At 37.6% G+C, this 24,762-nt stretch overlaps 1 protein-coding gene across 2 annotated transcripts in view; it reads left to right on the top strand.

Annotated features, from left to right (window-relative positions):
* PEX5L (peroxisomal biogenesis factor 5 like) overlaps nucleotides 1-24,762 on the top strand; it is a 159,915-nt gene that overhangs the window by 72,764 nt on the left and 62,389 nt on the right. For both annotated transcript variants that reach the window (XM_036243408.1, XM_036243409.1), the window contains 4 exons: nucleotides 2,233-2,337; nucleotides 11,861-11,972; nucleotides 20,989-21,186; nucleotides 24,614-24,737. In XM_036243408.1, coding sequence (XP_036099301.1) covers nucleotides 2,233-2,337; nucleotides 11,861-11,972; nucleotides 20,989-21,186; nucleotides 24,614-24,737 — 539 coding nt within the window. The remainder of the gene's footprint in view (nucleotides 1-2,232; nucleotides 2,338-11,860; nucleotides 11,973-20,988; nucleotides 21,187-24,613; nucleotides 24,738-24,762) is intronic.

Here is a 24,762-nt window from a genome sequence, read left to right as displayed (position 1 = left end):
TAGCTGACCACTGCTTTGTTCTAGAGTTCAGCATGAAAGGACTTATTTTTGTTTTGTTTTTTGTTTTTGTTTGTTTGTTTTAGTGAAATGGCATGTCCGTTGCTAATTCTAGCTACTATAATAGTTGCACATGTGAAAAATATCTATATATAGTTTATGGATTGGTAGCATTTCAAATAAATAGTGTATTGAAATATTGACCTGACATTTTTTGAGATGCTCATCAATTGACCTTTTTTTCTTAGCTCAAGATAAGAGTCTGAATTATTATTTTTTTAAATATTATACCTTGTAACATTAGATCTGTTCTTTTAAGTATATTAGGAATTTAAATATAAGCATGCCACTTCGTTTATTGCTATCTTATTAGAACTTCTTGGAGCATGGAAAGAATTCTTCACAAATGACTTTGCTCTTTTGAAAAAAATAAGGGGTGAAAATATTTGTTAAACTATGTTTAATCTGTAAATGAGTGTAGTTTATAAAGGTATACTAAGCTATAGTATGTAATGTTTCATCCAAATATTTTTATATTTAAAAAAAATATTTAATAGTGCCATAATAAATCTTTTCCCAGAATTCAGAGTTGTATGCATCTCTGTGTTAGGAATTTCACATTACATCATTAAAGAATAAACCTGGGATCATTATGCTCCCCAGTATTTTATGTGGTGAGTCATTGTTTCCCTTTATCCTTCCAGAAGTCAGTTATTCTAAGGATTGGGGCCCTATAGATATTTCAGAACATATATAATAGTAATTACTGTCATATCTGATGAATAAAATTTCTTGTAGTCAATATTTCATCATGGAAATAACACATTACCACTCAATAATGCTAGTTCTTAAATTTAAAAAAAAGAAAGAAACTTTGAGCATTATAAAGAGATTTGCCCATTTTAAAATCTAGTCACTATAGAGGAAGTTTTTCTTTGTTTTCATAAATAAAAGCTGCCACTTGTTACATTTTAGAAAAGAATGCCTGAGGAAACCGACAATGTTTTGCTTCCTAGAATAAACCCACCTTCTAAATTTTTAAAGCCCTGTGCACGACCATGATAATAATGTAATTCTATCCTTTTGCTTTGCATAGAAAGTATCAATATTTATTAACCTCTGGAGTTAATATTAACCCTAGCTCTTAATTTCCTTTCATTCAACAGACCACATATGTCCATTTTTGTTTCTTTGCCTATGATATTTCTAAATGCTACATTTGTATTTTAAGTAGATTTACAACGCAGATATTCATGTGTTCTCTTAGTGTAAAATTATTTTCTCCAGGAAAGCTCTGCCCAGAGACCTGAGAAAATGGAAGTTTTTCAAGTATTTAAAGATTATTTAATATTTATGTAGTATGAGATGCTTCTAATTGGGTTGAGAAAGTAATATTTTATTTTTTGCATTATGCCATATCTGTTCTCAAAAATATTGTAATCTAGTAAACCAAAAAGACAGAAAGCCACACCTTATAGTCTATGACTCTGCTTGTATGACACAAAACAATGTAGGGAGGTATCTATACCTGTACATTTATATCTATATCTATCAGTGCCTCAGTTAGTAATCATTTTTCTTTTATCTCAGTTTATGGGATTCTCCAATGAAAAAACATTCTAAAATTCTATTAAAATTTTTTGGTCTCAAACACATTGAGAATTACAATTTTTTTAATAGTTCCACATAATAAGTTGGGTGAATTCCTGTAGTATTAGGCCACTGAAGACTTTTGAGAGGTTTTTATGACACCTTACTTTCTTCATGCCCAACCCACTCATAAATGGCAGGCTCTAGAGACCACCCTCCAAACCCTCCGTGGGAGTCGGACCCTGATCCCAATCTCCGTCCTGGACTCCTGTCATTCCAAACTTTTAGGAATTATATAGGAATAACTTATAAATGAACATAGCAGGCAATCCATAATGTTTTAAAATCGATACTATAAAAATTATGTTCATATCATGTAAATTGCCTTAAAATATATTATACATATAAAATACTATGTTAAAATTAAATATAATGCCAGCTGTAAAGGTGAAGAAGTAGCTAAAAGTTCACAATCTTTTTCAGATACTGTGTGTTTTCTCTCCAGCCAAAAGCCTCAAGATTCACTCGCAGCAGCCTGCCTCTTCATTTATGTTGGATCGCTCTTTAAACATTAAAATATCTTGTAATAAATAATAAGTTAAAGATTTCTCCTGACACAAGTCATTGTTGATTTCACTGTTATAGGGAAAAGGCTCTAGGGCTGCAGATAAGGCTGTTGCCATGGTGATGAAGGAGATACCGAGGGAGGAGTCTGCTGAAGAAAAGCCCCTCCTTACTATGACATCACAGGTGGGCAGACCCATAGGGCTCCTGTAGGAAGCTGACATATGTTAATATATCAGACACTGTGACTCTTAACTAGCAAAAAAAAGAAACATTAACTTGAACTAATTTTTTTAAAAGCACAGTTTCAATGAAACAATTATACATTATAAAATGAAAACCAAAATTGCTAAAAAAAAAAAATTTATCATTTAGTTATTTGTGGATATTAATTTTCATTACTCAACTTTAGTTTAAAAAAATGTACGTGCAAGTAAAACATGTTGCTTCTTTATAAAGGAGTCTTGTTAACAACTTTGAGAAAGAAATAACAAGCTAATGATACATTTGAAAAATAACCAAAAAAATCAAATTCCTATGAATAAATACAATTTATATTGTATACATATGTCAGTTTACCAGTAGAATATCTAAATTTTCTAAGTGTTAAATATATTTATGTTGTGACTATGCATACTACATATATGTCTATACATATTTATGTGGATGACTAATTTACAGGAATGAGAGAAGTCCCTGAGACCCCTGCAGAAAATGGCATCTGTGACCCCTTTTATACTTAGTGACCTTGAAAACAAAAATATCTCTATTATAAGCACATGAGGGCCATTTTCAGCATTTATTATAACAAATATAGAAAAACTTTGCATTTATATGCAAAGACATGCTGAGACTGAATCCTGTATGTCCTCAGGGGCTTTTGAAACACCCTGTAAAATCCACATAAATATGTATAATGTACTCATCACCACTCTGTGGAAATATCAGTTTTAAATTCTTAAATGAAAATATTTTTACTTGCATTTATCTTATAATTTAGATTAGATTATTATCTTAAACATTTCTTTTTTCCATAATGCAGTAGTAAATACAGTGAATCAGTTCCAATTATATGAACATATCTAGAATTAGAAAAATGTCCATTTACAGTCTTCATGAAAAGCATTTATATCAAAAGCTAAATTATGGCAACTTATTTTCAGAATATCATCAGATCACATCCCCAGCTGCTGCCAACATGTGTGGTTTTACTTTATTCTAAACACTATGTTGTAAGTAATGAAAATTATAACAACATATAACATCAAAATCAAAATTGAATATTTTTTAAAGTTATTGACGATTCCCAGCACTTTGGGTTAAGTTCTATGTTGTGAGATTTTTATCCATGAAGAAGAGATGCTTCTTCTCAATGGCACAGTAGTAGTTGGGAAGAAATTTGCTTGATATTTACCAGGGTCTCCATTCTTTACACAATTTGCACAATAAAACATATAGTTTTACATTATCTCATGCCCTTTGTAGAATGCATGTTCAAAATATTCAGTCCATAGTTTCTCAGGTCAGTGCTAAGGGAAATGAGAACCACTGTAAGTTCTCGGCTAAGGACAGAACCACATACATCGTGGATAAGACCCACCCAGGTTTGCAATTGGCGTAGATCCTCAATGTATCGCTTCAGGGCATCACACTGTAGGGCAGGCGCTAGCCCCCAATATTCTTTTCCCCCCAAAACCATGCATTGGTGTGTGCTTTTCAGTAATCCTTTTCAAATGTCCAAAATTATCATTATCACCTAAGCTTGAATTTAAAATTTAATGCAAAATAATGTTTGATTTCTTAATTTAGAGAAAAAAGTGTGATTATTACCATTTTTTCATATTCAGAACATTTGTGTGTACCAAGTTCCTTATTTAATCCCTGTCTAATGTTGCATTTACTGTTTTTGAGGTATTAGTTACAATTTTACTGCATGAAGATTATATAATGCTTTCTTTGATGCATCATATTCTCGTTGCACACTGGCTAGTTTATGAATCAGCAAACAGTTTTCTGATTCATATAATGCAATGCACCTGTCGTGTTGATAATTTTATGGAATTAATTCAGTGACAGCTGTAATACAATGATTTCTCAGTCAAATGCAGTTTTATCAGTTGACATACTTTTTCCACTGTACACAAGTGGCTTCTTCCCTGCTATGCACCAGTGGCGTGCACAAGCCCAAAAGCAGCAGAATGATCTGAAAAAGTGAGTACTTCTCATGACAACCACAGCATCCACTCCGTGTACCATGCCACATTCTTACACGTGATCCTGTGTGAACGTATTAGTGTCTTGAAACATGTGTGTCCCAGTGACTCCTGTAAAGCCCCTTATGGCATAGTGCCACATGCTGCTGAATACATCGACTCATCTTCATTGCTGATATGTCGAGGCCAGCTGCTCACTCATAGATTTTGATAAGTCTGAAGCTAATGGCTGCTGTCTCATTAATGTCCTTGGGACAATCCCAGTGGATAAAGTACAGAATAAATTCTTGAAACACTGAGCTCCTAACTTGTTTAGTAACTTTATTCAACAGACTGTAAGTGCAGAATAATTTACATTAAAGCATTTTTTGTATTTGTGTGATCATTACCATCACTTTGAGAGGGATTTAGCCAAACATACTCCCGGGAAGTCATGGATGGTACACTGAACAAATTGAACAAAACAGAAGAGTTGGCCAGGTGACCTGAACTCAGAGATTGCTGGACCCCTGAGAATTGCTCCTTTGACTAATTTAGTTATTAATTCTATATTAACAAACAATATGTTACGCACTTCAAAGAAGCCCAAGTTCATACTGTCCTATACTAACAATTTAAGTCAAGCAGTATGTAACAAGTGTGTATTGATGAAAGAACTGAAGAGAAGAAAAAATACACTTGATAAAATACACTTAATAAAATACACACCAGACTTTGAAGATTTCGTCCAAAGAAAAATAATATAATCTGGCACATTAATAGTTTTTATATTGATTACATATTCAAATGATAATATTTTGGCTATATTGAGCTAAATAAAATGTATTGCTAAAATTATTTTTACCTGTTTCTTTTTACTTTTTTTTTTAAAGTGGCTACTAGAAAGTTTAAAATAAACAGGCTCTCATTATATTTGTATTGAACAGCACTACTCTAGACTGTCATAGTATAAATAAATCCAATTTGAGGATAAAAAGGAAACTGTGCCAAAGATGGATTATATTGTAAAAAATATATAATAATAAATTGTTATAATTTATAATAATTTTCATCATAATAATAATTTTCATAATAATTTATAAAAATTAAATGATTTGAGCAAATATTTTTCTCTCAGAAGGAACCTTAGGAAATTTTTATTTTAACCACATCTCCTGGTACTATTTTTAGCAAGGTATGGCCCCTTCATTTTTTGCTATAGAACACAGTAACTTAAAACGATGTGCTCTCGACCTCTTATTGTTAAGGAAATTTGCTTTTGCAAACTCAGCCTTTGTTTTTTCATCTGTTCCCACCCCTTATACCTCAATATTGATTTAATTTTTTTTGTCTGATAAAGATGAAAAGAGTAATGTCCTTGATTGGAAAAACATTCTGAAGGCTACTAAATATAGCCATCTATTACGAACTTGAAACAATTGCTTGAATTACATTATTCTGCCTGCCCTAGTGTTAGTACTCCACAAGTTGTAAACAGTAATATCTGTTCACTTTACCATGAATAAATTTACGTTTATAAATCTAACTATCCTGTCAGGAAAATATTTGTAGTCAGTTAAGATTTAGATCAAATCAAAGAGTTGAAAGTTATCACATGGTTATCCTTTACAAGAAGATCCACTGCGACCCATATACAGCATAAAAACTGGGGTGAGGAGCAGAACCATTAGTACTATTAGCTCATAAGGGATTAATTCTGTCCAGTATCAGAGTTACCCAGACAAAGCTACCGAAGTCTGAATACTTAAGGGACTCATGATAATGATTTAGTTGTCTTGTCTTTTCAATGGATTTAGTCAATTGATTTAGTTTTGATATGGTCACTATTTTGGTGGGCATTGTACAAATTTCTAAACTTGGATAAGACAAATAAAGCCATAAACAAATAGTTCAATTATAAAAGTATGAACAAATAACACACTTTGAATCAAGTGTCAAATAATAGAGGCATTTTCAAAATGCATAAAGATATTCTTTTCAAAAGTATATTTGTGTTTTCATTTATATAGAAATAAAACAATCTTTAATGTTTTCTATTATTTAGATGAGATAAAATACATGGTATATTATTAGAAATATATTTTTAAGTCAACATTACAAATATGAGATATTTGTCAGCTATTTTTTAACTTATTAGCTTCAGGGTTTTAAATTTTAAAATCATTCTTTAAGTACTTAAATGTTTAAAAATAAAAACAGAATTTTTTACTTTAAACAGTTTAAGATCATCAATCTGACGTGTAAAGTTATGGAATAATGAATTATCCTTTACAGACCTTGTTTTATCATATAAAATGTATTTTGGTTTGAAGTTAATTTGTAATGATATAAGTTATCACAAACCTTTAGCTCTATATTTTTAATGAAACACCTAAGCAATATATTGGTAAAAGACAAAAAAGCTTAGATTTAAGTCACAAAACAAGCTATATAAACATATACTGGAGCTTAAATAACAGGCAGTGTTTAAAAGCAAAATACTCTCCTTTCGTCTTGGTTAAGTATTCCCCTGTAGCCTAGATCATATCATAATTTAATTTTTAACATTGAAATTAGAGAAATTCAAGTTGCATTTTTAGACAGTTTTAAAACAGATCATAATTCATTGAAGTTAGATGATATTGTCTGCATTTTGCTCAACACAAAACACAGTGTTGATATAAAACAATAACCAGTTTTGTCCTGTGGTGGCTAATATTAGCCACATCAACTAACCAGTCTAAGTCATAAGTAAACTGAAGACATTTGACTGAATGTTTTATTCACAACCTTCGATGACAAGGGAGGTGCAAGGTTCATTAGTGTTTTGAAGTCTGAGTGACAGGAAGCCCACCAGGCAATCCCCTGTCATCTGACTGGTGCTGCTTCCTTGTTTCTGCCCATTGACCCTGGAAGGGTTTTTTCTCAAAATCTCCAAATCTGAATCTCTGACGTAAAATCCCTGAGCGTGTCCTGAGCTGTCCCTGGCCTCCTGTTTGCATTGGTCTGTGACCTTCTTCCCAGGGTGACGTGGAGCAGGCCGCTGCCTTTATTTCAGTGGTTCTCATTAGGCATTCACACTTCGCATTCTTGACTCTTTGATAGAAGCCTTGCATTTGGGAATGTTCCTTTAGGTTTGTCTAGGTTTCCAAACATTTAAATGATGTGACACTGGGGGTGTGGTTGGGGGTGGGGGGATTGACTTAGGTTTGTCAGGAAATTGGTAAACATTTCCGAGGACCATTGGCCTCTCTGTAAGTTCATCAAACTCAGTATGAAATTGAGGCAATCGGTCTTTTGTACGATTCACCATTCAGTTAGTATAAAATCAGTCAACACTTGTTAAACTGCTACTGTGAGATATAAAAAGTAAGTGAATAAGGTCTCTGCTCTCAGAGAGCTGGTAGTCTAGTGGGGGGAAAACGGGGGAGGGGGTAGAGGTGGCGACGTGGACATGTGAGGAGGCGCCCGCTGCCCAGTGCGGAAGGCCCCGCTGTGCAGGGGGTCCTGGAAGAGAAATAGGGATCTACCACCACTGGAAAGGCCTGTGAACTTATCCAAACACTGAGAAGAGCACAGAGGATAAGAAATAACAAGTTTAAATGTAAACAAAGTGAGACCAACACTTTAGCAACTAGTGAGGTAGACCACTTTGATTCAGTTGCGAAGGTCAGATTGGACCAAAATTGCAATCACTCCAGCTCACTTATTTTTAAAAAATTGGAAACGTTTGACTCACCTTTTATTATTTTTATAACTCTGTACCCAAAGGATGAAATGTAGTGAGTTCATAAAGTATTTTCAAAGTGAAGGAAGTAATTCTCAGGGAAAGGCAAGCAGTATCCTATCAATAAATAAATGAGGAGAGAAGAAATGGCCTACAATTTGAAAGTAAAGCTAAGGGGAACTATTTGGGGGATTCAGTTCAGTTCGCAATTTTCCTTTATGGCCTAAAAGATTTATTCTCCAGTCACCATAGGAAAACCATGAACTTGTTAGAAAATGTGGAGGAGGAGATATGAAAAGCTATTCTTACCTATACAAATAAAAACATTTTTATTGATCATGGTTAGTATGGTTAAAATAATGGTTCCTAAATTCATCTGACTGAAGACACAGTTCAAAATTGACTGTTTAAGATCAATCTTTTAAATCTTCAGTTTCTGCAAAGTCACTGTCCCATTTGGTAACCATCTATTGAGCCCTTCTTATATGAAGGCATGCTTTTCGAAGTTCTGGAGAATATAAATATGAGTAAGCTGTAGCCTCTGACCTCAGAGCTTATAAAAAAAAAAAAAAAAAAAAGATTTCTTTATGATATCCCCTGTTTCATCTTCCACATCTCAATCAAAACAAACAACAAAAAACCTTCCATTCCAAGATTACTTTCCCATGCTGTCTGAAACCTGGCCCTTCATCTCCTTCACTCTGAGCCCTGTCACTACCCCCCACTCCAACCCCAGCATTTCCCAAGAGCTGAACTGTGCTTCAGATTGAAAAACACTGACTCAGAGTAATTGATTTCCTCTGATTTGTATCCATGGAAGAAAGCCACAGGAGCCGCTCAGTTCGTGGGAACGGGGCAGCCATAGCAGCTCCATCAGTCCAGGTGTGCAGTGGTCAGAAACGAGGCAGCAGGTGTGGGAGAGACGCAGACACCGTGAGGCAGGGGATTGGGAAGAGACTGGAGAAGCCATGCCATGTCCTGGCTCCCTGGAGTCGCTCTGAGCAGCCTCTTCTGTGGTTGAGAAACTCTGACAATGCTAGACGTGCTTTCTCCAGAAAATAAGCCTGAAGTATGAAAGATGACAGAGACTCCAAAAAAATTTGTTACCTTCATAAGGCAGACTTGCCTAAAAGACAGGCCTCTCAATTAATTGTGATTTTTCCTTTGTTTTTCCATTCAGATGTTTATGTGGACAAAAGTCTCTCTTTCTAGGATTCTTTTATAAAATTTAGACTATCATTTTTCAGTGTTTACATCTGAAAGTATGTGCAGAAATCTAACACCCTGGCCTTCTAAAACTATAGGTAATGTATGCCTGTTCCACAAAGGAATGTAATTGTATCCAAAGTAAAGAAAAGGCATATGGGGACATTTGTGGACTATAATTTATACTTACCTTTATATATAATTGATTTTAAAATCATGACTAAGAAAATAACTAAATTAGTCTTAGTTCTATCTATGAATATCATCAGACGTATTCAGAGAAATAATGGCTAGCAAAGAGATAGTTATGACATTGCATATATCTGCAGCTGTATTGGTTATATTTACTCTTTGCACCTTATGCACTTTAGCCGATAGATCTGAGACCTAAAACAAGAGACCAAGTAATCGGAATGCACTGCTTAGTAAATGCAAGTCTGGTACACTAACGTCTGTGAGTGTACTGTGGTGCTGTATTTGGTGGTGACCTTCACCTTCCCTGAATGTTTATAGCACAGCCGAACCCAGATCTCATTTGACATGAAGATGGCACAGCCTGGAGATAAGCATGTTGCTAAGTCAGGTCCATCACATCACTCTGGTGATATCACACTACATGGGTTCATTACTCTAAACACATATAGTTAAAAGGCCAAGTTCTACCAAGAAATATATATTAATGTACAGATTCTTTGAAAACTCTTGCATACACAAAGTTTTTACATGATCAAACTATAAATGAAATAGAAGTTTTAGAAAACAAATTACGTTTTCAGAAGAAGTATATGGGGAGTTTTGTGAACTCAGAAGGGGTCCCAGATGTTTAACCACTTCTTCATTTTCGAGTGTATTATATTCTATATCAGTGCTCTCAACTACACTTCAAGATAATAAAATTGACTTTTATGCCAGAAAATATTTATAAATCACTCCTAAACTCAAATAGACCACATAATTTATAAAAATTCAAACATATTTTCTCTCAGAAATATAAAAGGCTCATAGTCCTTCAACATTAAAAAATATTTCAACATAAATAAGATGCGTGATACCCAAGATTGTTCAAATTGAACAATCTTTGGATTGTTCAAACCAAAATTTAAAGGTCCTCAGAGTTTCACTCATTGGTTAAAGGAGCATCCCCCCAAAAAAAGGTTAAAACAAAAACAGACTTTCAATAATTTGATTCCTGGAAAAATCTGTGAGTCTTTATACATAGGAACATTAAATTTATAATAATTTAAGAAATATCTATCACTGTAACTTGAATGCTAAAAGAAAATAGGCATTCACAAGGCTTACCCTTGATAATGTCCACATGTTACTATGTATGAAAGTCAACTCACAAGCTCTGTGTCAAAATCTTATATTCCAGTGAAGATCTGGATCTATCCCTGTTTAGGTCGTAGGATGAACATGAAAAAGTACCAAATGTGCCTCTTGGTTTTCAGTCCCCAAATGATCACTAGATGTTTCCATATTCCTTCTTCAGTAATAATAGCACTACATTTTTTCTTCCCATATTTACCATATTTATAGGTCTCTTCCCATCTTCCATAAGTTCTAAGCTATAATACCTCTGACACTGAGCTAAAGAAATAATGAAGTGCAAAGTGAGTAGAGTCACATAAAATATTTTGACTTGGTAATACTCCCAAACACTTCATTTGTTATTTTTTTATATGTCTCTTAAAATACAGCCTTGCAAATAAGTATTTTAAAAATCTAGAGATTTTAGGCATATCTATTTTTTGTGTAATGTGTAGAAAGCTAGATGGCTATGTCCATTTTAAGAAAGGTCGATATAAAATCTTGTGGAAAACTAACAGAGTCAATTTAAGGATTAACCACTTGTGTATCATAATTCTATTTTTGCCCCTTAACCACAGAATCAGAACGTAAGGAAGTCTGTATTCAAGAAACATAGAATACCTGATAGTAAATAGGTGTCCGCCACTGACCGAGACCTGAAACATACCCATGGACATGGAGTTAATATAACAGTTAATGTAACAATATTTTGTACTCTTTCCAAACAATGTTTGTTATGCACTACAAAGGCAGAAAGCACTCCGAGGAAATGTAAGCAAGGGCGTGTGCCAGCAGGTGTCTTGAGCTTTTCAAGGGCGGAGAAAGGAGTGTTATCCCCACACACAGATCTGCGCGTGTGCTGTTACCACAAAACACTGAGTGGCCAGTCCCACCGCATAGTCTGAAGCCACCGCTCCAGGTCTTAGTAGGAGCTTATTGTCCAAGTGAAGAGTGGGATTAGGAACAGTGATTCAACAGGTATCGTTTTCTACATATTGAAATTAGAGAGTACTTCTAAAACGGTTCTAGGAGAAGGGAAAAAGGCTTGAGCTTTCAAAACTGCGGTTGGCTGCATCAGAAATGTTGACAGTGCTAAAAGGCTCATTCCCCATCCTTTGGTATTTTTTTTTTCCTTGCCCTTACCCCATTATTTATTGGTTTATTTATTTTTTTGGTAGGCTTGCTATTCTCATTCTGTTGCAAGGCTGCATTTTAACTAGTCTGATTCTGCAGTTTAACGTGGCCTTTGACACCTGTGTTCATTTGTTCTCAGCTGGTGAATGAACAGCAGGAAAGCAGACCCCTCCTGAGCCCCTCCATCGATGACTTTCTCTGTGAAACCAAATCGGAGGCAATAGCAAGACCGGTAACATCCAACACAGCTGGTAATTCTTTCACTTTTAACTGATCCTCAAGCAGAGTGAATTTTCACTGTAGTAAAATGCATGTTTTCTTTCCACGTGCGTTTTAAGTAGAGAATAATGTTTGTAACCAACTTAAACTTTGAGACATATACTATTCACTATAAACCAATAAATCACTTTTTATTATAGTGTAAGAAACTGTGATATGTATTATGCAGCCAACTGTGCTGAACATCAGCGTGCCGCTATTAGCAGTGAATCATTCTTCTGTGCATATTTTCATGTTTACATAATCTCATCTCAAGTCACATTATATTAGGAAATCTTTAAAACAAAAGCATTTATTTCAGAGTAAGGGTTTTTCAAGTTCAGGCTGGAAATACTCTGTATGACAAAAGTGGAGTAAAATAAAAACACAGGTTCATGGAGGAACCTGGAGAATACTATGCTAAGCAAAATAAGCCAATCAGAGAAAGACAAATGCCACATGGTCTCACTTATACGTGGATTATAATGAACAAAAAAAGCTGATGAACAAAACAGACCCGGAAAGGTAGAAAGGAATACGGTGTCTGTGGGGGGAAAAGGAGAAACATCTGTAACAGAAATAAATTAATTTAAAAAAATAAAATAAAGAAAAAAAAAGGAAATATATTTTTTTAAAAAGGTAGCCCCTGCAAGTAGATTGAAATGACAATTAAAATTCCTGAAGACTTGGGATATTATAGAGCCAATTTCATTTTTATATCACGTAAATATGTTGCTCCCTCTCACAATAATGTATTTGACTGAAATTAAACATACTCAAACAGTAAATGATCATCTAATAGGCACTAATAAGTACGTACTCATTGAGGAATGTAGGATGCCACAGGTATAAGTGACACTTTCTCAAGTACCCTCTGCACCTTCTAATTCTCACTGATACTGAAGCTAAGTCCCTTAGGTAGGGCCCAGCCTGAGGGAGCAGCACAGATTTCACTCCAAAGCTGATGTTCGCCTTGGATCACAGGCAGCCTTTCTGCAGTGATTTCACTCCGTCAACATCCACGTTCAAAGGCATGTTGCTCAAATAGGAATGAAGAAATGACGTTCAGAATCAGAACAAGGGTTATATTGGCTTGCAGGAGAGAATTTTACGAAGGAGATGATAACCACATACTATCTTCTTAAATTCCTTCCATCTCTCCATCATGTCCTCAGCTTGCTGTTGCCTGGCATATTTTCTTTATACTTTTAAGTAAGTGAAGAAAATCATAGTTAAAGGAAATTGAGATTTTTTTTTAAATGCTAAAACAACAACAAGAATAACTAACACAAAATAGAAGCACTTTATGTGGGAGTGTAGTCTGTAGTCTCTAGGGTAAAAGTTCATCATTTCAAACTTCAGCTCTGTGTTCTTGGGCAAGTTGCTTAACTCTGTTTCCTCATCTATCTAATAATAGTAAGATCTAGAACTCATCGGTTAATGGGGAAGATTAAAGGAAGCAATCTATGTAAGTACTTAATACGATGTGAGCTCTTACAGGTACTATCATTCCTGTTAGCTATCAGTTGAAAGACCCAAAACTTCCCTTTTCCTTTTTTTTTTCTTATCCTCACCCGAGGACACTTTTTGATATTTTGTTCAGATAGAGTGGGAGGGAGAGGGAGAGAGAGAAACATCGACGTGAAAGGGACACATCGAGTGGTCGCCACCCACACAACCCAATCAGGGCCGGGGACAAACTGCAACCGAGGTACGGGCCCTTAGTGGGAACCGAACCCAGGTCTCTCTGGACCGCAGGCCAACACTCTAACTGCTGAGCCAAACTGGCCAGGGCCAAAAAACTTCCCTTTTCAAATGCATTAACTTTCTGTATATCACACCAAAGCAATCATTTTCTAAACTCGGCTATCACTTTGAGTAATCAAGCAAATAAAATTGTTCTTGTTACATTTTAATCAGGAAATTAAAGTTCACATGCTATCAGATCAAATTCATTCTCCTTATCTATGAAGCTAGAGCTAACCTCTCCAGAACTGGACAGCTACCCCCCCAGAAGAATGCAGTTTCTAGTTGGAGGAAAATCCATGAGAATTGCATGCACTAAGAAGTTCCCGCTGTTCTCAGAAAAACTCAAGCGCAGAATTCTCAGATCTGGGTTCCAGTACTCTCTGCACTTTCCAGCTCTAACTGATGCTAAAACTAAGTCACTTAGGAAGAGCCCACAAGAAAGAGCAACATGATACTTTGACTCCAACGCTACTTTCACCTTGGTTTTTCTAACACATGAGAGACCTGTGCAATATTGAAGGAAAACATCAAAAGAATGTGTCATTTCTTGCAACAGTGCCTACAGTATTGTGTCTGTACTAGTTTCCCGGGACTGCCAGGACAAAACATCACACGCCGCATAGAGCAAACAACGGGAACTTATTCTTACAATCCTGGAACCTAGAAGTACACAATCAAGGTCAGTTGGCCATTCTCCCTCTGAAGATGCTTGGGAAGGATCTGTTCTAGGCCTCTCTCCTCGTTTCTGATAGTTCTTGGCTTGTGACAGTATAACTCCAATCTTCACATGACATTCTTCCTATGTGTGTGTCTCTCTGTGTCCAAATTTCCCCTTTTTATAAGGATACCAGCAGGTCAGCCCCTGCTCCAACATGACTGATCTTAACTAATTACATTCTCCAATGACCCTACTTCCAAATGAAGTCATGTTCTGAGGTACTGGGGGTTCAGACTTCAACAGATGGCGTTTTTAGGAGAGACACAATTCAATCCATAACACCCTTTGAAGTAGGAGATCAGGAAAAGTGATATTTTGAGACTGGATTTTTCTTTTCTCAGCCTCAGCATTCAGTACATCTGGGTCATACAGATTTTTATCTTGAAGAATGACTTTTGTTTGATAGTGTTTTTAGTTTTAAAAGTATAGCTCAGGGCAGAAACACTATGTTTTTAACCCCTAATGAATATAGTTCTTTTTAAAATTATTAACAAACCTACAATTTATCTCTCAATATACAACATAATTCACATTATTATACATCTTTAAACAGGAAAAGTTTTAGCATTCAAACACCTTGGAAAGAATTGTAATTTGTTCCAATAATTTTATAGTTAGATTTTTTAGGCAGGAGATATTACTATTATTTTCTGTCCAAATTTTTAATAAAAATAGTAATTTTTAAATGGAGCACTATCATTTTATAGAATAGTATGAAATTACATTGAAAAAGCAAGACAGTCATTGAATATTGTCTATGACATTCAGGTATTACACTTAAAGTGGATATTAAATAATCTGGGGTAAAATATAGAAGAAATTCTGTTTCAAGTTTGGACCAAGTCAATCAAGCTGAAATTGGAAGAACCTTATATATGAGAGGCATTTATACTGGGCATTTTCTTCCAATGAAAAATTAAAATCAGCATGCTACCATCTTGGCATTTCCGTAAATGTTTAAGGAATATAGGTCTTATGTAAATCAACACAAAATAAACAACATAGGAAATATTTATCTCTTCCAAAGATTATTCCCTGGCAAATTTTGCTTAGCGGTTAGAGCATTGGCCCGCGGACCAGAGAGTCCTGGGTTCGGTTCCCTCTAGCAGGGGTTCTCAACCTGTGGGTCACGACCCCTTTGGGGGTCGAACGATCCTTTCACAGGGGTCACCTAAGACATAACCGTAGCAAAATTATAGTTATAAAGTAGCAACAAAAATAATTTTATGGTTGGGGGGTCACCACAACATGAGGAACTGTATTAAAGGGTCACGGCATTAGGAAGGTTGAGAACCACTGCACGGGCACGTACCTCCGTTGCAGCTTGTCCCCGGCCCTGGTTGGGGTCATGTGGGTGACAACCAGTTGATGTGTCTCTCTCACATTGATGTTTCTCTCTCTCCCTCCTGCTCTATCTGAAGATAAATGTAAAAATGTCCTCGAGTGAGGATAAAAAAACAGAACAAAGATTAGTTAAATGATGAGAGATTTTTTTTCTTTACTAACCCTAAAAGAACATATCAATCTTTTGCCTCAAAGGAGTTCTAATATTTTTTTTTATTTCAATTATCTTTTTTACTTCCTGCTTGTTCTTCTACACTGGAATGACCTTCTTATCATCCAATGATGATAACTTCAAGCTGATCAAATAAAGAGTTTTTCTCTTTTTTTGTTATTTAACATCCTGAATTATCTTTAATTCATCTGTAACCTAGATAGATAGCTAATTCCTTGTCCTTCTCAAACTGTATCCATAGGTGGTAGGTAGGCCTGGATCAGTGCTAATATCCTTATTTAAACTGACAAATAAGTGTATACTATACACAGATGCATATATCAAATGCTCTGAAAGTAACTAGACAATAAATATGTTAAGATTATGATGATATTATAGGACAAATAATTACTATAAAATTTACAATAATAACTTGAAGTCTGTGTTCTCCCCCAAAATTTAATATATGTCTGAGTATAGGAAAAATAAGGTTCCTTAGTTTGCATTTATCAATCTACATAATCTAAAATAATTGTATCCGTAAACTTGAGCCATTAGGTGGACAGTTACTATATAAGAAAGATACTTCATCGTTTAAAAAATAATGATCTCACTCCTTACTGTGGAACCTGTATGCAGTCCCTGTATAAGAGATCCCTATATATAAGGGAAGAGGTACTCTTAACAAAGTTCACGATTCCAAAACAGCCACCTCATTAAATGTCTTCCCTGCAAAATTAGTGTACTATTTGCACAATACATATTTATGAAGCCCAAGTAGCGATGAACTGAATGGCATGCCTCTAGAGAGAATCTAGAAATGTGTTAATCTAGTGTTAATTACATATTCCAATAAAAAAGTAAAAGTTGGTTGAATTATTTAGGTCTAATTTCTCTATTTTACATCACTGGCAAAATCCTTCCTGAATGGACTTTGCTTTGCAGCCGGTGTGTTAAACAAATCTTACAGAACAGAACAGAGACCCTATCAGCTCCTGTGGCACCTTCGCAACTGCACCTGTCAGGGTTGTCCCATGGTTGGTCCTCTCTGGCCACTCCACGTAGAGCTATTCCTTTAGGAAATTCACTAAAATCTGAAGCTCATTAGACTGTAGTGGAGTTAATAGCATTGTGTTTACCGTCAAAGTATCAAATCAAGGCTTCATTATAGGTGCTATTTTATTCTAACTGTTTTAAGCAGCCTCACCTCCCAAGGCCTAAGTAATCTAGTATTCGTAAACATCTTCAGTGCCTGAGGAAGTTCTCCAGTTTAATGGCATGTGATCCTCAATTAGGTGTCCTTGAATTAGATAGAAACAAATACTTATGTATTCTATCTTCAGGAAATTCCACCCAATGAAATTAGGTTATTAAAAAAAATAGTTTCTGAAATTACCTACTATTTAAATTATGCCTCGGACTACCCAACCTGCCAAATAATTGGGAGCTAAACAAAAAATAATAATCAAAGCCACATCAGTCAAATTAGCACATTGTCTCCAGGTTCAGATAAAGTCTAGAGAAGAATGGTGAAGAACACAGACTTTGGAGTGACAGGGCCTGTGCTTGAATCCTCTTATGTTCAGTGTCCTGCCAAGTGCATGAGTTTCCTATTGCTGCTGTAACAAATCACCACCCATTTGGTAGTTTAAAACAACACAAATGTATTATATAATTCTGGAAGCCAGCAGGCCTAAAATCAAGATGTTGGGAGAGCTGCATTCCTCCTGGAGTCTCTAAAGGAAAATTCATTCCCTCGCCTTTTCCAGGCCTCTACAGGGTACCTAGAATGCTTTTACTCGTGGTCCCTTCCTCCATCTCCAAAGCCAACAGCATAGCATCGTCAGCCCCCCCCCATCTCTCATACACACACACTCCACACTGGTATACATACATTTTCACATCCACTCTAAGAGGTGGTTGTCTTAATTTAAACACATGGATTTTGGAACCCAAACCTTCATATGCCTAAGAGAATCTTTTAAATTGGGTTAAGAAAATCAGCAGAGCAGACACCCGCTTCTGTGCCAAGGTATTCTACCTTTGAAGTGCACACACACACACGCACACACACACTCACACGCATGCACACACGCACAGGCTAAAATGGGATTTGTTCCTCCAAAATAAGTAAAAAGCTGCACTCATCCTTCTATGCTTTTGAAACTGTGGTCCCCGGAGATTCTCTCAGCTTCAAAGCTTTCTATACAAGCTTCAGGCCACTCCCCCCATCAGCTGGGTAACAAATAAGGCCTTTTGTGTGTGCCAAGCTTTTGTTTCCCATTTGCTGGGAAAAGAACAAAGGAACAGAGAGCTCAGAACAAACACAGGAAGTGCTGACAGTTTGGTCAGGGGAAAGAATGTTACTGAGCCAAGTTTCAATTCCCAATTCACTATTTTTAAAATAATTTTTTTTGGTAATTCATTTATTCTGAATGGCGAGAAGCAGATAATAGCATTAAATTAACACTCACCTGTTACTATTTGTAACAAATGCACTTCCTATACATAAGTAGATGAGTCCTATATAATTTGCATCTAAAAGAAGTGTGGGAGCAGGTGACTAGTTCCTAGTAGTTTTTACAATTAGAAAGAAGACATATGTGGCATTCCAGAGACCATTTTCCACTTCTTTCCTTCTATTATAAGGAAATCACGGTGGGCCTAGGATCCCGGCCGATAACAGTGCCCTGGAAATGTTTGGTTGAACATTCAGAGGATGTGGAACTGGGGCCTCCGAGCCTGTCTTGGCTGCATGCCAGGCTTACAGCGTGGACATCAAGCCAGGCGGCTCAGCTCTGAGAACCTCTTCTTCTCCCACGCAAGGACTTGTTAGCCGTGGAACTCTCGGGTCTCAGAGCCTCTCAGCATTCGAAGGTGCTCCGCCTCCTCAGGAACACTCAGATGAGCTGAGCTGACACTTCCAGGCCACGTTATGCTAAGTTTACTTCCTAGCATCTCCTGTAGAACCAATATCTTCGTCTCACCCTCCATTTTATTCCCAGTGGTTTTTCCTCTTTCTGTCAGTGTGTGGAGCTGATTCTTGCCTGAAATAGAAAGACTCGGGAAAGTAGGGGAGCAACAGAGGAAAAGGAAAGAAAAGCCTCACAAATTGGCCACCAAAGAACGGAAATAACATGTATTGAGTACCTATTGGATGCCTGGTATTTTACAGTTTCGACTTACACATTAGAAACTTAAATCTCTGTATCATATCCAAAAGCCAATTATTCATCTCACATTTTTCAGGTGAGGAAACTAAAACTCAGAGGGGTTAAGAAACGTACTCCAAGTCACACAGCTAAGCAGTGGTACAGCCATTTCACCACCAACATGCAGCCACTGTGATTTGTAACTGAAATCAGAAGACAAGACCCTGGAGAGTAAAGCTCGTTATGCTGTCTTCAGGATCCCATAGGGATGCTCAGCTCGTGAGGACAGTGCAGTACTCAAGAAATCCTGGTTGCAAGCTCATCTGATCCCTGACCTGCCTTGAGTGCACGGGGAAAAGCAGATGGAGGAGAGTTAACAGAAATCCATTCCCTACTGTCCGGCCGGTGTGGCTCAGTGGTTGAGCATCGACCCATGCATCAAGAGGTCACCAGTTTGATTCCTGGTCAGGGCACATGCTGAGGTTGTGGGCCCAATCCCCAGTGGGGGGCATGCAGGAGGCGGCCAGTTGATGTTGTCTCTCATCGATGGTTCTATCTCTCTCTCCCTCTCCCTTCCTCTCTCTTTAAAATCAATATGCCCTGGCCGGTTTGGCTCAGCGGTTAGAGCATCGGCCTGCGGTCTGGAGAGACCCGGGTTCGGTTCCCACTAAGGGCATGTACCTCGGTTGCAGTTTGTCCCCAGCCCTGGTTGGTTGTGCGGGTGGCAGCCACTTGATGTGTCTCTTTCACGTCGATGTTTCTCTCTCTCTCTCTCTCTCCCTCCCACTCTATCTGTACAAAAAAATGGAAAAATGTCCTCGGGTGAGAATAAAAATAAAATAAAATAAAAAATAAATAAATAAAATAAAATCAATAAAGGAAAAAAAATTGTTAATCCATTCTCTACCAAGAGGAAAAGCTGGGAGATCAAAGAGGAGTGGTGCAGTCCTTATAGAGGGTGCCAGAAGGAGCTTTATTGTCACTTTGGTGGCTTCTCTAAGCCTCGCAGCTGCCAAGGCTGGTGGAGAGCTAGGGCTCACCGGAGCGTCTGTAGTTGGAAATCTCCATGTCTCACAATGAGGCAGTCGAACACTGTGACTTGCACTGTAAGAGCAAGAAGAACGAAGAGTTTCCAAACTTGCCTTTTTAATTCTCACTTGCCTAGTTTGCATTTGAACAAATTATTATTGCTGCCTACATTACGGTATTTAAGATCATGTAATCAACTTGCTAGGAACTGAAAGTCTGTTTTATGATTCGTTACATTAAAATTGAAATTTACATATTAAGCAGCAAAGGTGTTAACATGGGTGCCTATTCGTCAACTATGAATTATAAAACACCTCTCTCGTTGAGCCCAAACAGCAAGCCATTTTCTGATTGAAATGCTTAATTAAATAAAAGATATTTAACAACATTATTTTATGCTGTGTTTGTTTTAGCAGTTCGAAATTAAAATACAAAGACATTCAGAAACTTTATTAAATCATCTTATAACTGTTTCGCTAGCATATCTCTGAAAATGGTAGATTGAGTCTTCTCTGGAAAAACTGCACTCTAAAATAAACCTCTCTATAAATCAAGCAAAGCCAAGTAAAGGGTACCTGAGTGCAGATTCAATTTTAGCATTTTAATTTCATTCAAACCTTCATCACTGGTGAGGCTGATATAAGTCCCACTTTGTAGATTTGTATCATGGGGGGGCGAGAACAAGCCGCAAACCTCCCCATCTAAATACAAGCTGTCTCTATAAATCGATGGTGAGCTAACTGAACTCGGTGCTTCTAACCTACACTACAAACACAAATTCCTTCTGCACCCAACTGAAGCCTATTTTTAAAAAATAATTTCAGAGCACTAAGTGGGCTTATCTTAACCTCTTTCTTCTCTGATAGTATTGACCACAGGCTTAGATCTCCTTGACCTGAGTGAACCCGTCTCACAAACCCAAACCAAAGCCAAGAAGTTGGAGGCCCCATCAAAAACCTCATCGCTCAAGAAGAAGGCGGATGGATCTGATCTCATCGGTGCAGATGCTGAGCAGAGAGGCCAGCAGCCTCTTCGAGGCCCGGAGACGTCATCCTTGGATTTAGGTGAGGCAGTGTCGGCTGCTCACCCTTGCCTTGATACGACAGGGAAGTTCCACCAATGACATTGAAACCATGGGCAAAGGAGTAGGAAAGATTAATTCCATGTAGAAAACTGGGCAGGACAGATTTCTTTTGTGCTTTGATTAAATGACAGTTGGGAGCTCAACTTTGCATAACCCATGTGGATTCATTCATTCATTTATTCAACCCACATGCATTTTCTTGATAGATAGCAGGTACCGTACTAGGCACCGGAGTTATAAGTACAAATCAAACATGAATATTGCTCTCTAGGAGCATTCAGTCTAGACGGGGAGAGAAGAGCTGGTCCAGAGAGAGAGAGAACTCTAACACGAGGTCCAGGAACAACCAGACAGAATGGTAACATGTAATATACGTGGAGATACATTGATATAATAACAGCTGCCTTGAACTAAAAAAAAAATGAACTTCAAAGCCCACACTTTCATCCACTATACATTTTCCTGAGAAGGAAAACTTAACTCCTGCGTGTGGAACCACTCAAACTGAGCTCTCCTTTGTCAGAAGAAACAAAGGTGGCAGGTATTTGGGAAAGCTGAAGGAAACAGCTATTTCTCCAGCCGTGACTGACTGGTGTGTGTGTGTACACATATGTGTGTGGGTAAATAGTCATAAAATTAGCATATTTGTTGTGAAGATTAAAGGGGATATAATATGAAATTGCTTGGCACTGTGATGTGTACATGTTAGAAGGTCATGAATGGATTTATCCATTTATTCAGTAAACATTTCTCTGAATACCTACTGTATTCATACTGTGGGCTAGGAATACAAAGATGAATCATATAAGCTCTCTGCCTTAGTTAAGTTTACATTCTTGCTTAGTGAGTTTACACTCTAGTAGGGAGATAGAAAAATGATTGATTATAATTAAATATGCACTACAGTGGTCCCCCTTCCTCACAGTTTCACTTTCTGAAGTTTCAGTTACCTGCAGTCAATCACAGTCCAAAAATGTTAAATGGAAAATTCCAGAAATAAACAATTTGTAAGTTTTAAATGGCGTGCCATTCTGAGTAGCATGATGAAGTCTCGAGCTCTCTGGACCCATCCCGCTGAGGATGTGAACCACACCGTGGATGCTTCCCGCCCACCCCTCCGTATGTAGCAGCTGTCTCAGTCATCAGACTGACGGCTTGTGTTCAAGTCACCCTGCTTGTGCTTAATAATGGCCCCAAAGCACACGAGTAATGATGCTGACAATTGGATATGCCAAGAAGAATCTGTAAAGTTCTTCCTGAAAATGAAAAGGTGAAAGTTCTTGATTTAATGAGGGAAAAAAAAAATCATATGCTGTGGTTGCTAAGATCTATGGTAAGAATGAATCTTCTACCAGTAAAATTGCCTACTTTTTAAATTAAACTTTATCTTAGGTGTGAATGATTAGGAAAAAACATACTACATATAGGGTTCAGTACCACCCACAGTTTCAAGCACCCACTGAGGGCCTTGGAAAGTATCCCCTGCAGATAAGGGGGGACTACAGTACATGGAGCAATAAAGGGAAACCCAGGGTACTTCCTAAGGGCACCTTGGAAGAGCCCTGACCCAGCCAGGGGTTGTAGAAGGTGTCCTGTAGGAGGCACAATGTGAGCAGAGTCTGGGGGATACGTGGAAATTTTCCAGATGCAGAAATGAAGGGGATTCACGCACATGTAGACAAACACACAAAAGTGTCTTTTCAAGCAAATACAAGTCTTTCGAAAGCATTCGAGTAGTGAGGAGCAAGCCTGAGAGTCACTAGGGGTCAGGACGTCGGGCGTTCTCGGATGCCACGCCCTTGAGGCTGGGGAAAGGCGGGGCTGAAGGGTTTTACACATAAGAGTCACATCAGCAGAGTCTACTTTAGAAAACTCTTCTATGGGGGACGTGTAGAGAAAGGAGTGAGAGTAGGGAGACTAATCCAGACATCTAAGGTGGCGACAGAGGGCATAGTTAGAGGACATTTAGAAAAAATTAAAATAGGACTTACGGACTGAGTAGATGGGTGTGTGCCCGCAAGGAAGACATACAGAATGTGCCGGACTCTGATGAGGAGATGGAGGGATGGAGGGAGGGGGGAAGTCAAGGTGGAAACTATTGAGTTTGGATTTGAACCTGTTATATAGGGTGGGGGAAATGTAGGTTTACAGTCATTCGTGTGGCAAATAATACAATAATTCATTGATAATAAAACAAGAATAAACTCAGTTTTATGTACTCACAGCTGTAAACCTACGTTTGCCCGCCCCTGTGCTTGAGGAAACTGTGGGAGGGACTTCTCTGTGCAGCTGTCCAATAGACTATTGAACGTATACATCTAGAACTTGGGAGAGCGCTGAGCAGGAAATGGAGATTTGAACGTCCGAAGCCTGTGAATGGATATCGCCTTCGTGGGTGTAGATGACATGGCCCAAAGATAGATCACAGAGAAAGGGAAGTGAGCCAAGGTGTTTCAGCCAGTGGCATACCCAGGACCCCTCCCCACGGGTGTCCCTGTCTGAGGCCTGTCTCTTTGGAGGAAAACTTTATAACTATCTTCAATACTCCCTCACCATTAATGTGCTCCCACTTTATTCACTGAAATGTGTACATTTGTATAAGGACGTATTATTAAACATATTACAATATAACACAATATGCATGTAAATGAAACACAAATGTTTCTGCTTTTGAGAAAATGTCCTGTGTAAGTAGTCATAAAAACATTTAGTTTAAAGAACTTTGGAGGACACCGACTGTACACCTATATTTTCATAAAGGAGAAAAACGGACCCAAGATTATTTAAGTGGCTTATTTATAGTCACACACTTGTTCACGAGCGAGAACCCATCCAGGTTCTTCCTCTGTAAGAATGGAGCCACAAGGAGAAAATGTTCTCCTGGCTTTCTCCATTGCCTCTTTCTCTCCATCCCCATTATTAATTCCCTCCTTCGCCGAGAAACTAAGCAGTCTGTACAAGGGCTGTGAAAGATGTTTCAGTGTCTTCTCACCTCTTTTAACAGGGAGGCTCTTTAAACAGCACTTCCTTGTCGAAGTGTGCCAGAAGGGCCTCCAAGCCACCGTCTGAGCCTGGGGCTGACAGGACAGTCCTCCGCACGCTCATTCCCATGGGGTTGCAGGGCTGGTGCACAAGATTCAGAATGCTCACAGCTCTCGAAACAAATTCAGAGAACACAACCTGATTGTTTAACAGGAAAGGCAATTTCCTTAATAGGTCTCATTTTTATTCAGCTACACGTGCTTTACTTTTTATGTGACCTTAAAGAAAATTGGCCTTGGGGTTTGAAAACATCGGTTGGGAGAAGCGCACTTGTGTAGCACTTCTCAATCTTAATCAGTCTCTCTCCTTCTCTCTGCCCCTCCTGTTCTCCCCATCTCCCTCCCCCCTTCCTGTCTCCTTACTAGACATTCAAACACAGCTGGAAAAATGGGATGATGTCAAGTTTCATGGAGATCGCAGTAGCAAGGGTCACCCAATGGCAGAGAGAAAATCATGCTCATCCAGAACTGGATCAAAAGAACTCTTGTGGTAAGATATTTTAGTATCAGAAAAT

The sequence above is a fragment of the Molossus molossus genome, unplaced genomic scaffold (assembly GCF_014108415.1).
Source record: "Molossus molossus isolate mMolMol1 unplaced genomic scaffold, mMolMol1.p scaffold_m16_p_5, whole genome shotgun sequence".
Taxonomy (NCBI): domain Eukaryota; kingdom Metazoa; phylum Chordata; class Mammalia; order Chiroptera; family Molossidae; genus Molossus; species Molossus molossus.
Note: the sequence above shows the minus strand (reverse complement) of the source record. Positions and strands in the feature narration are given on the sequence as shown.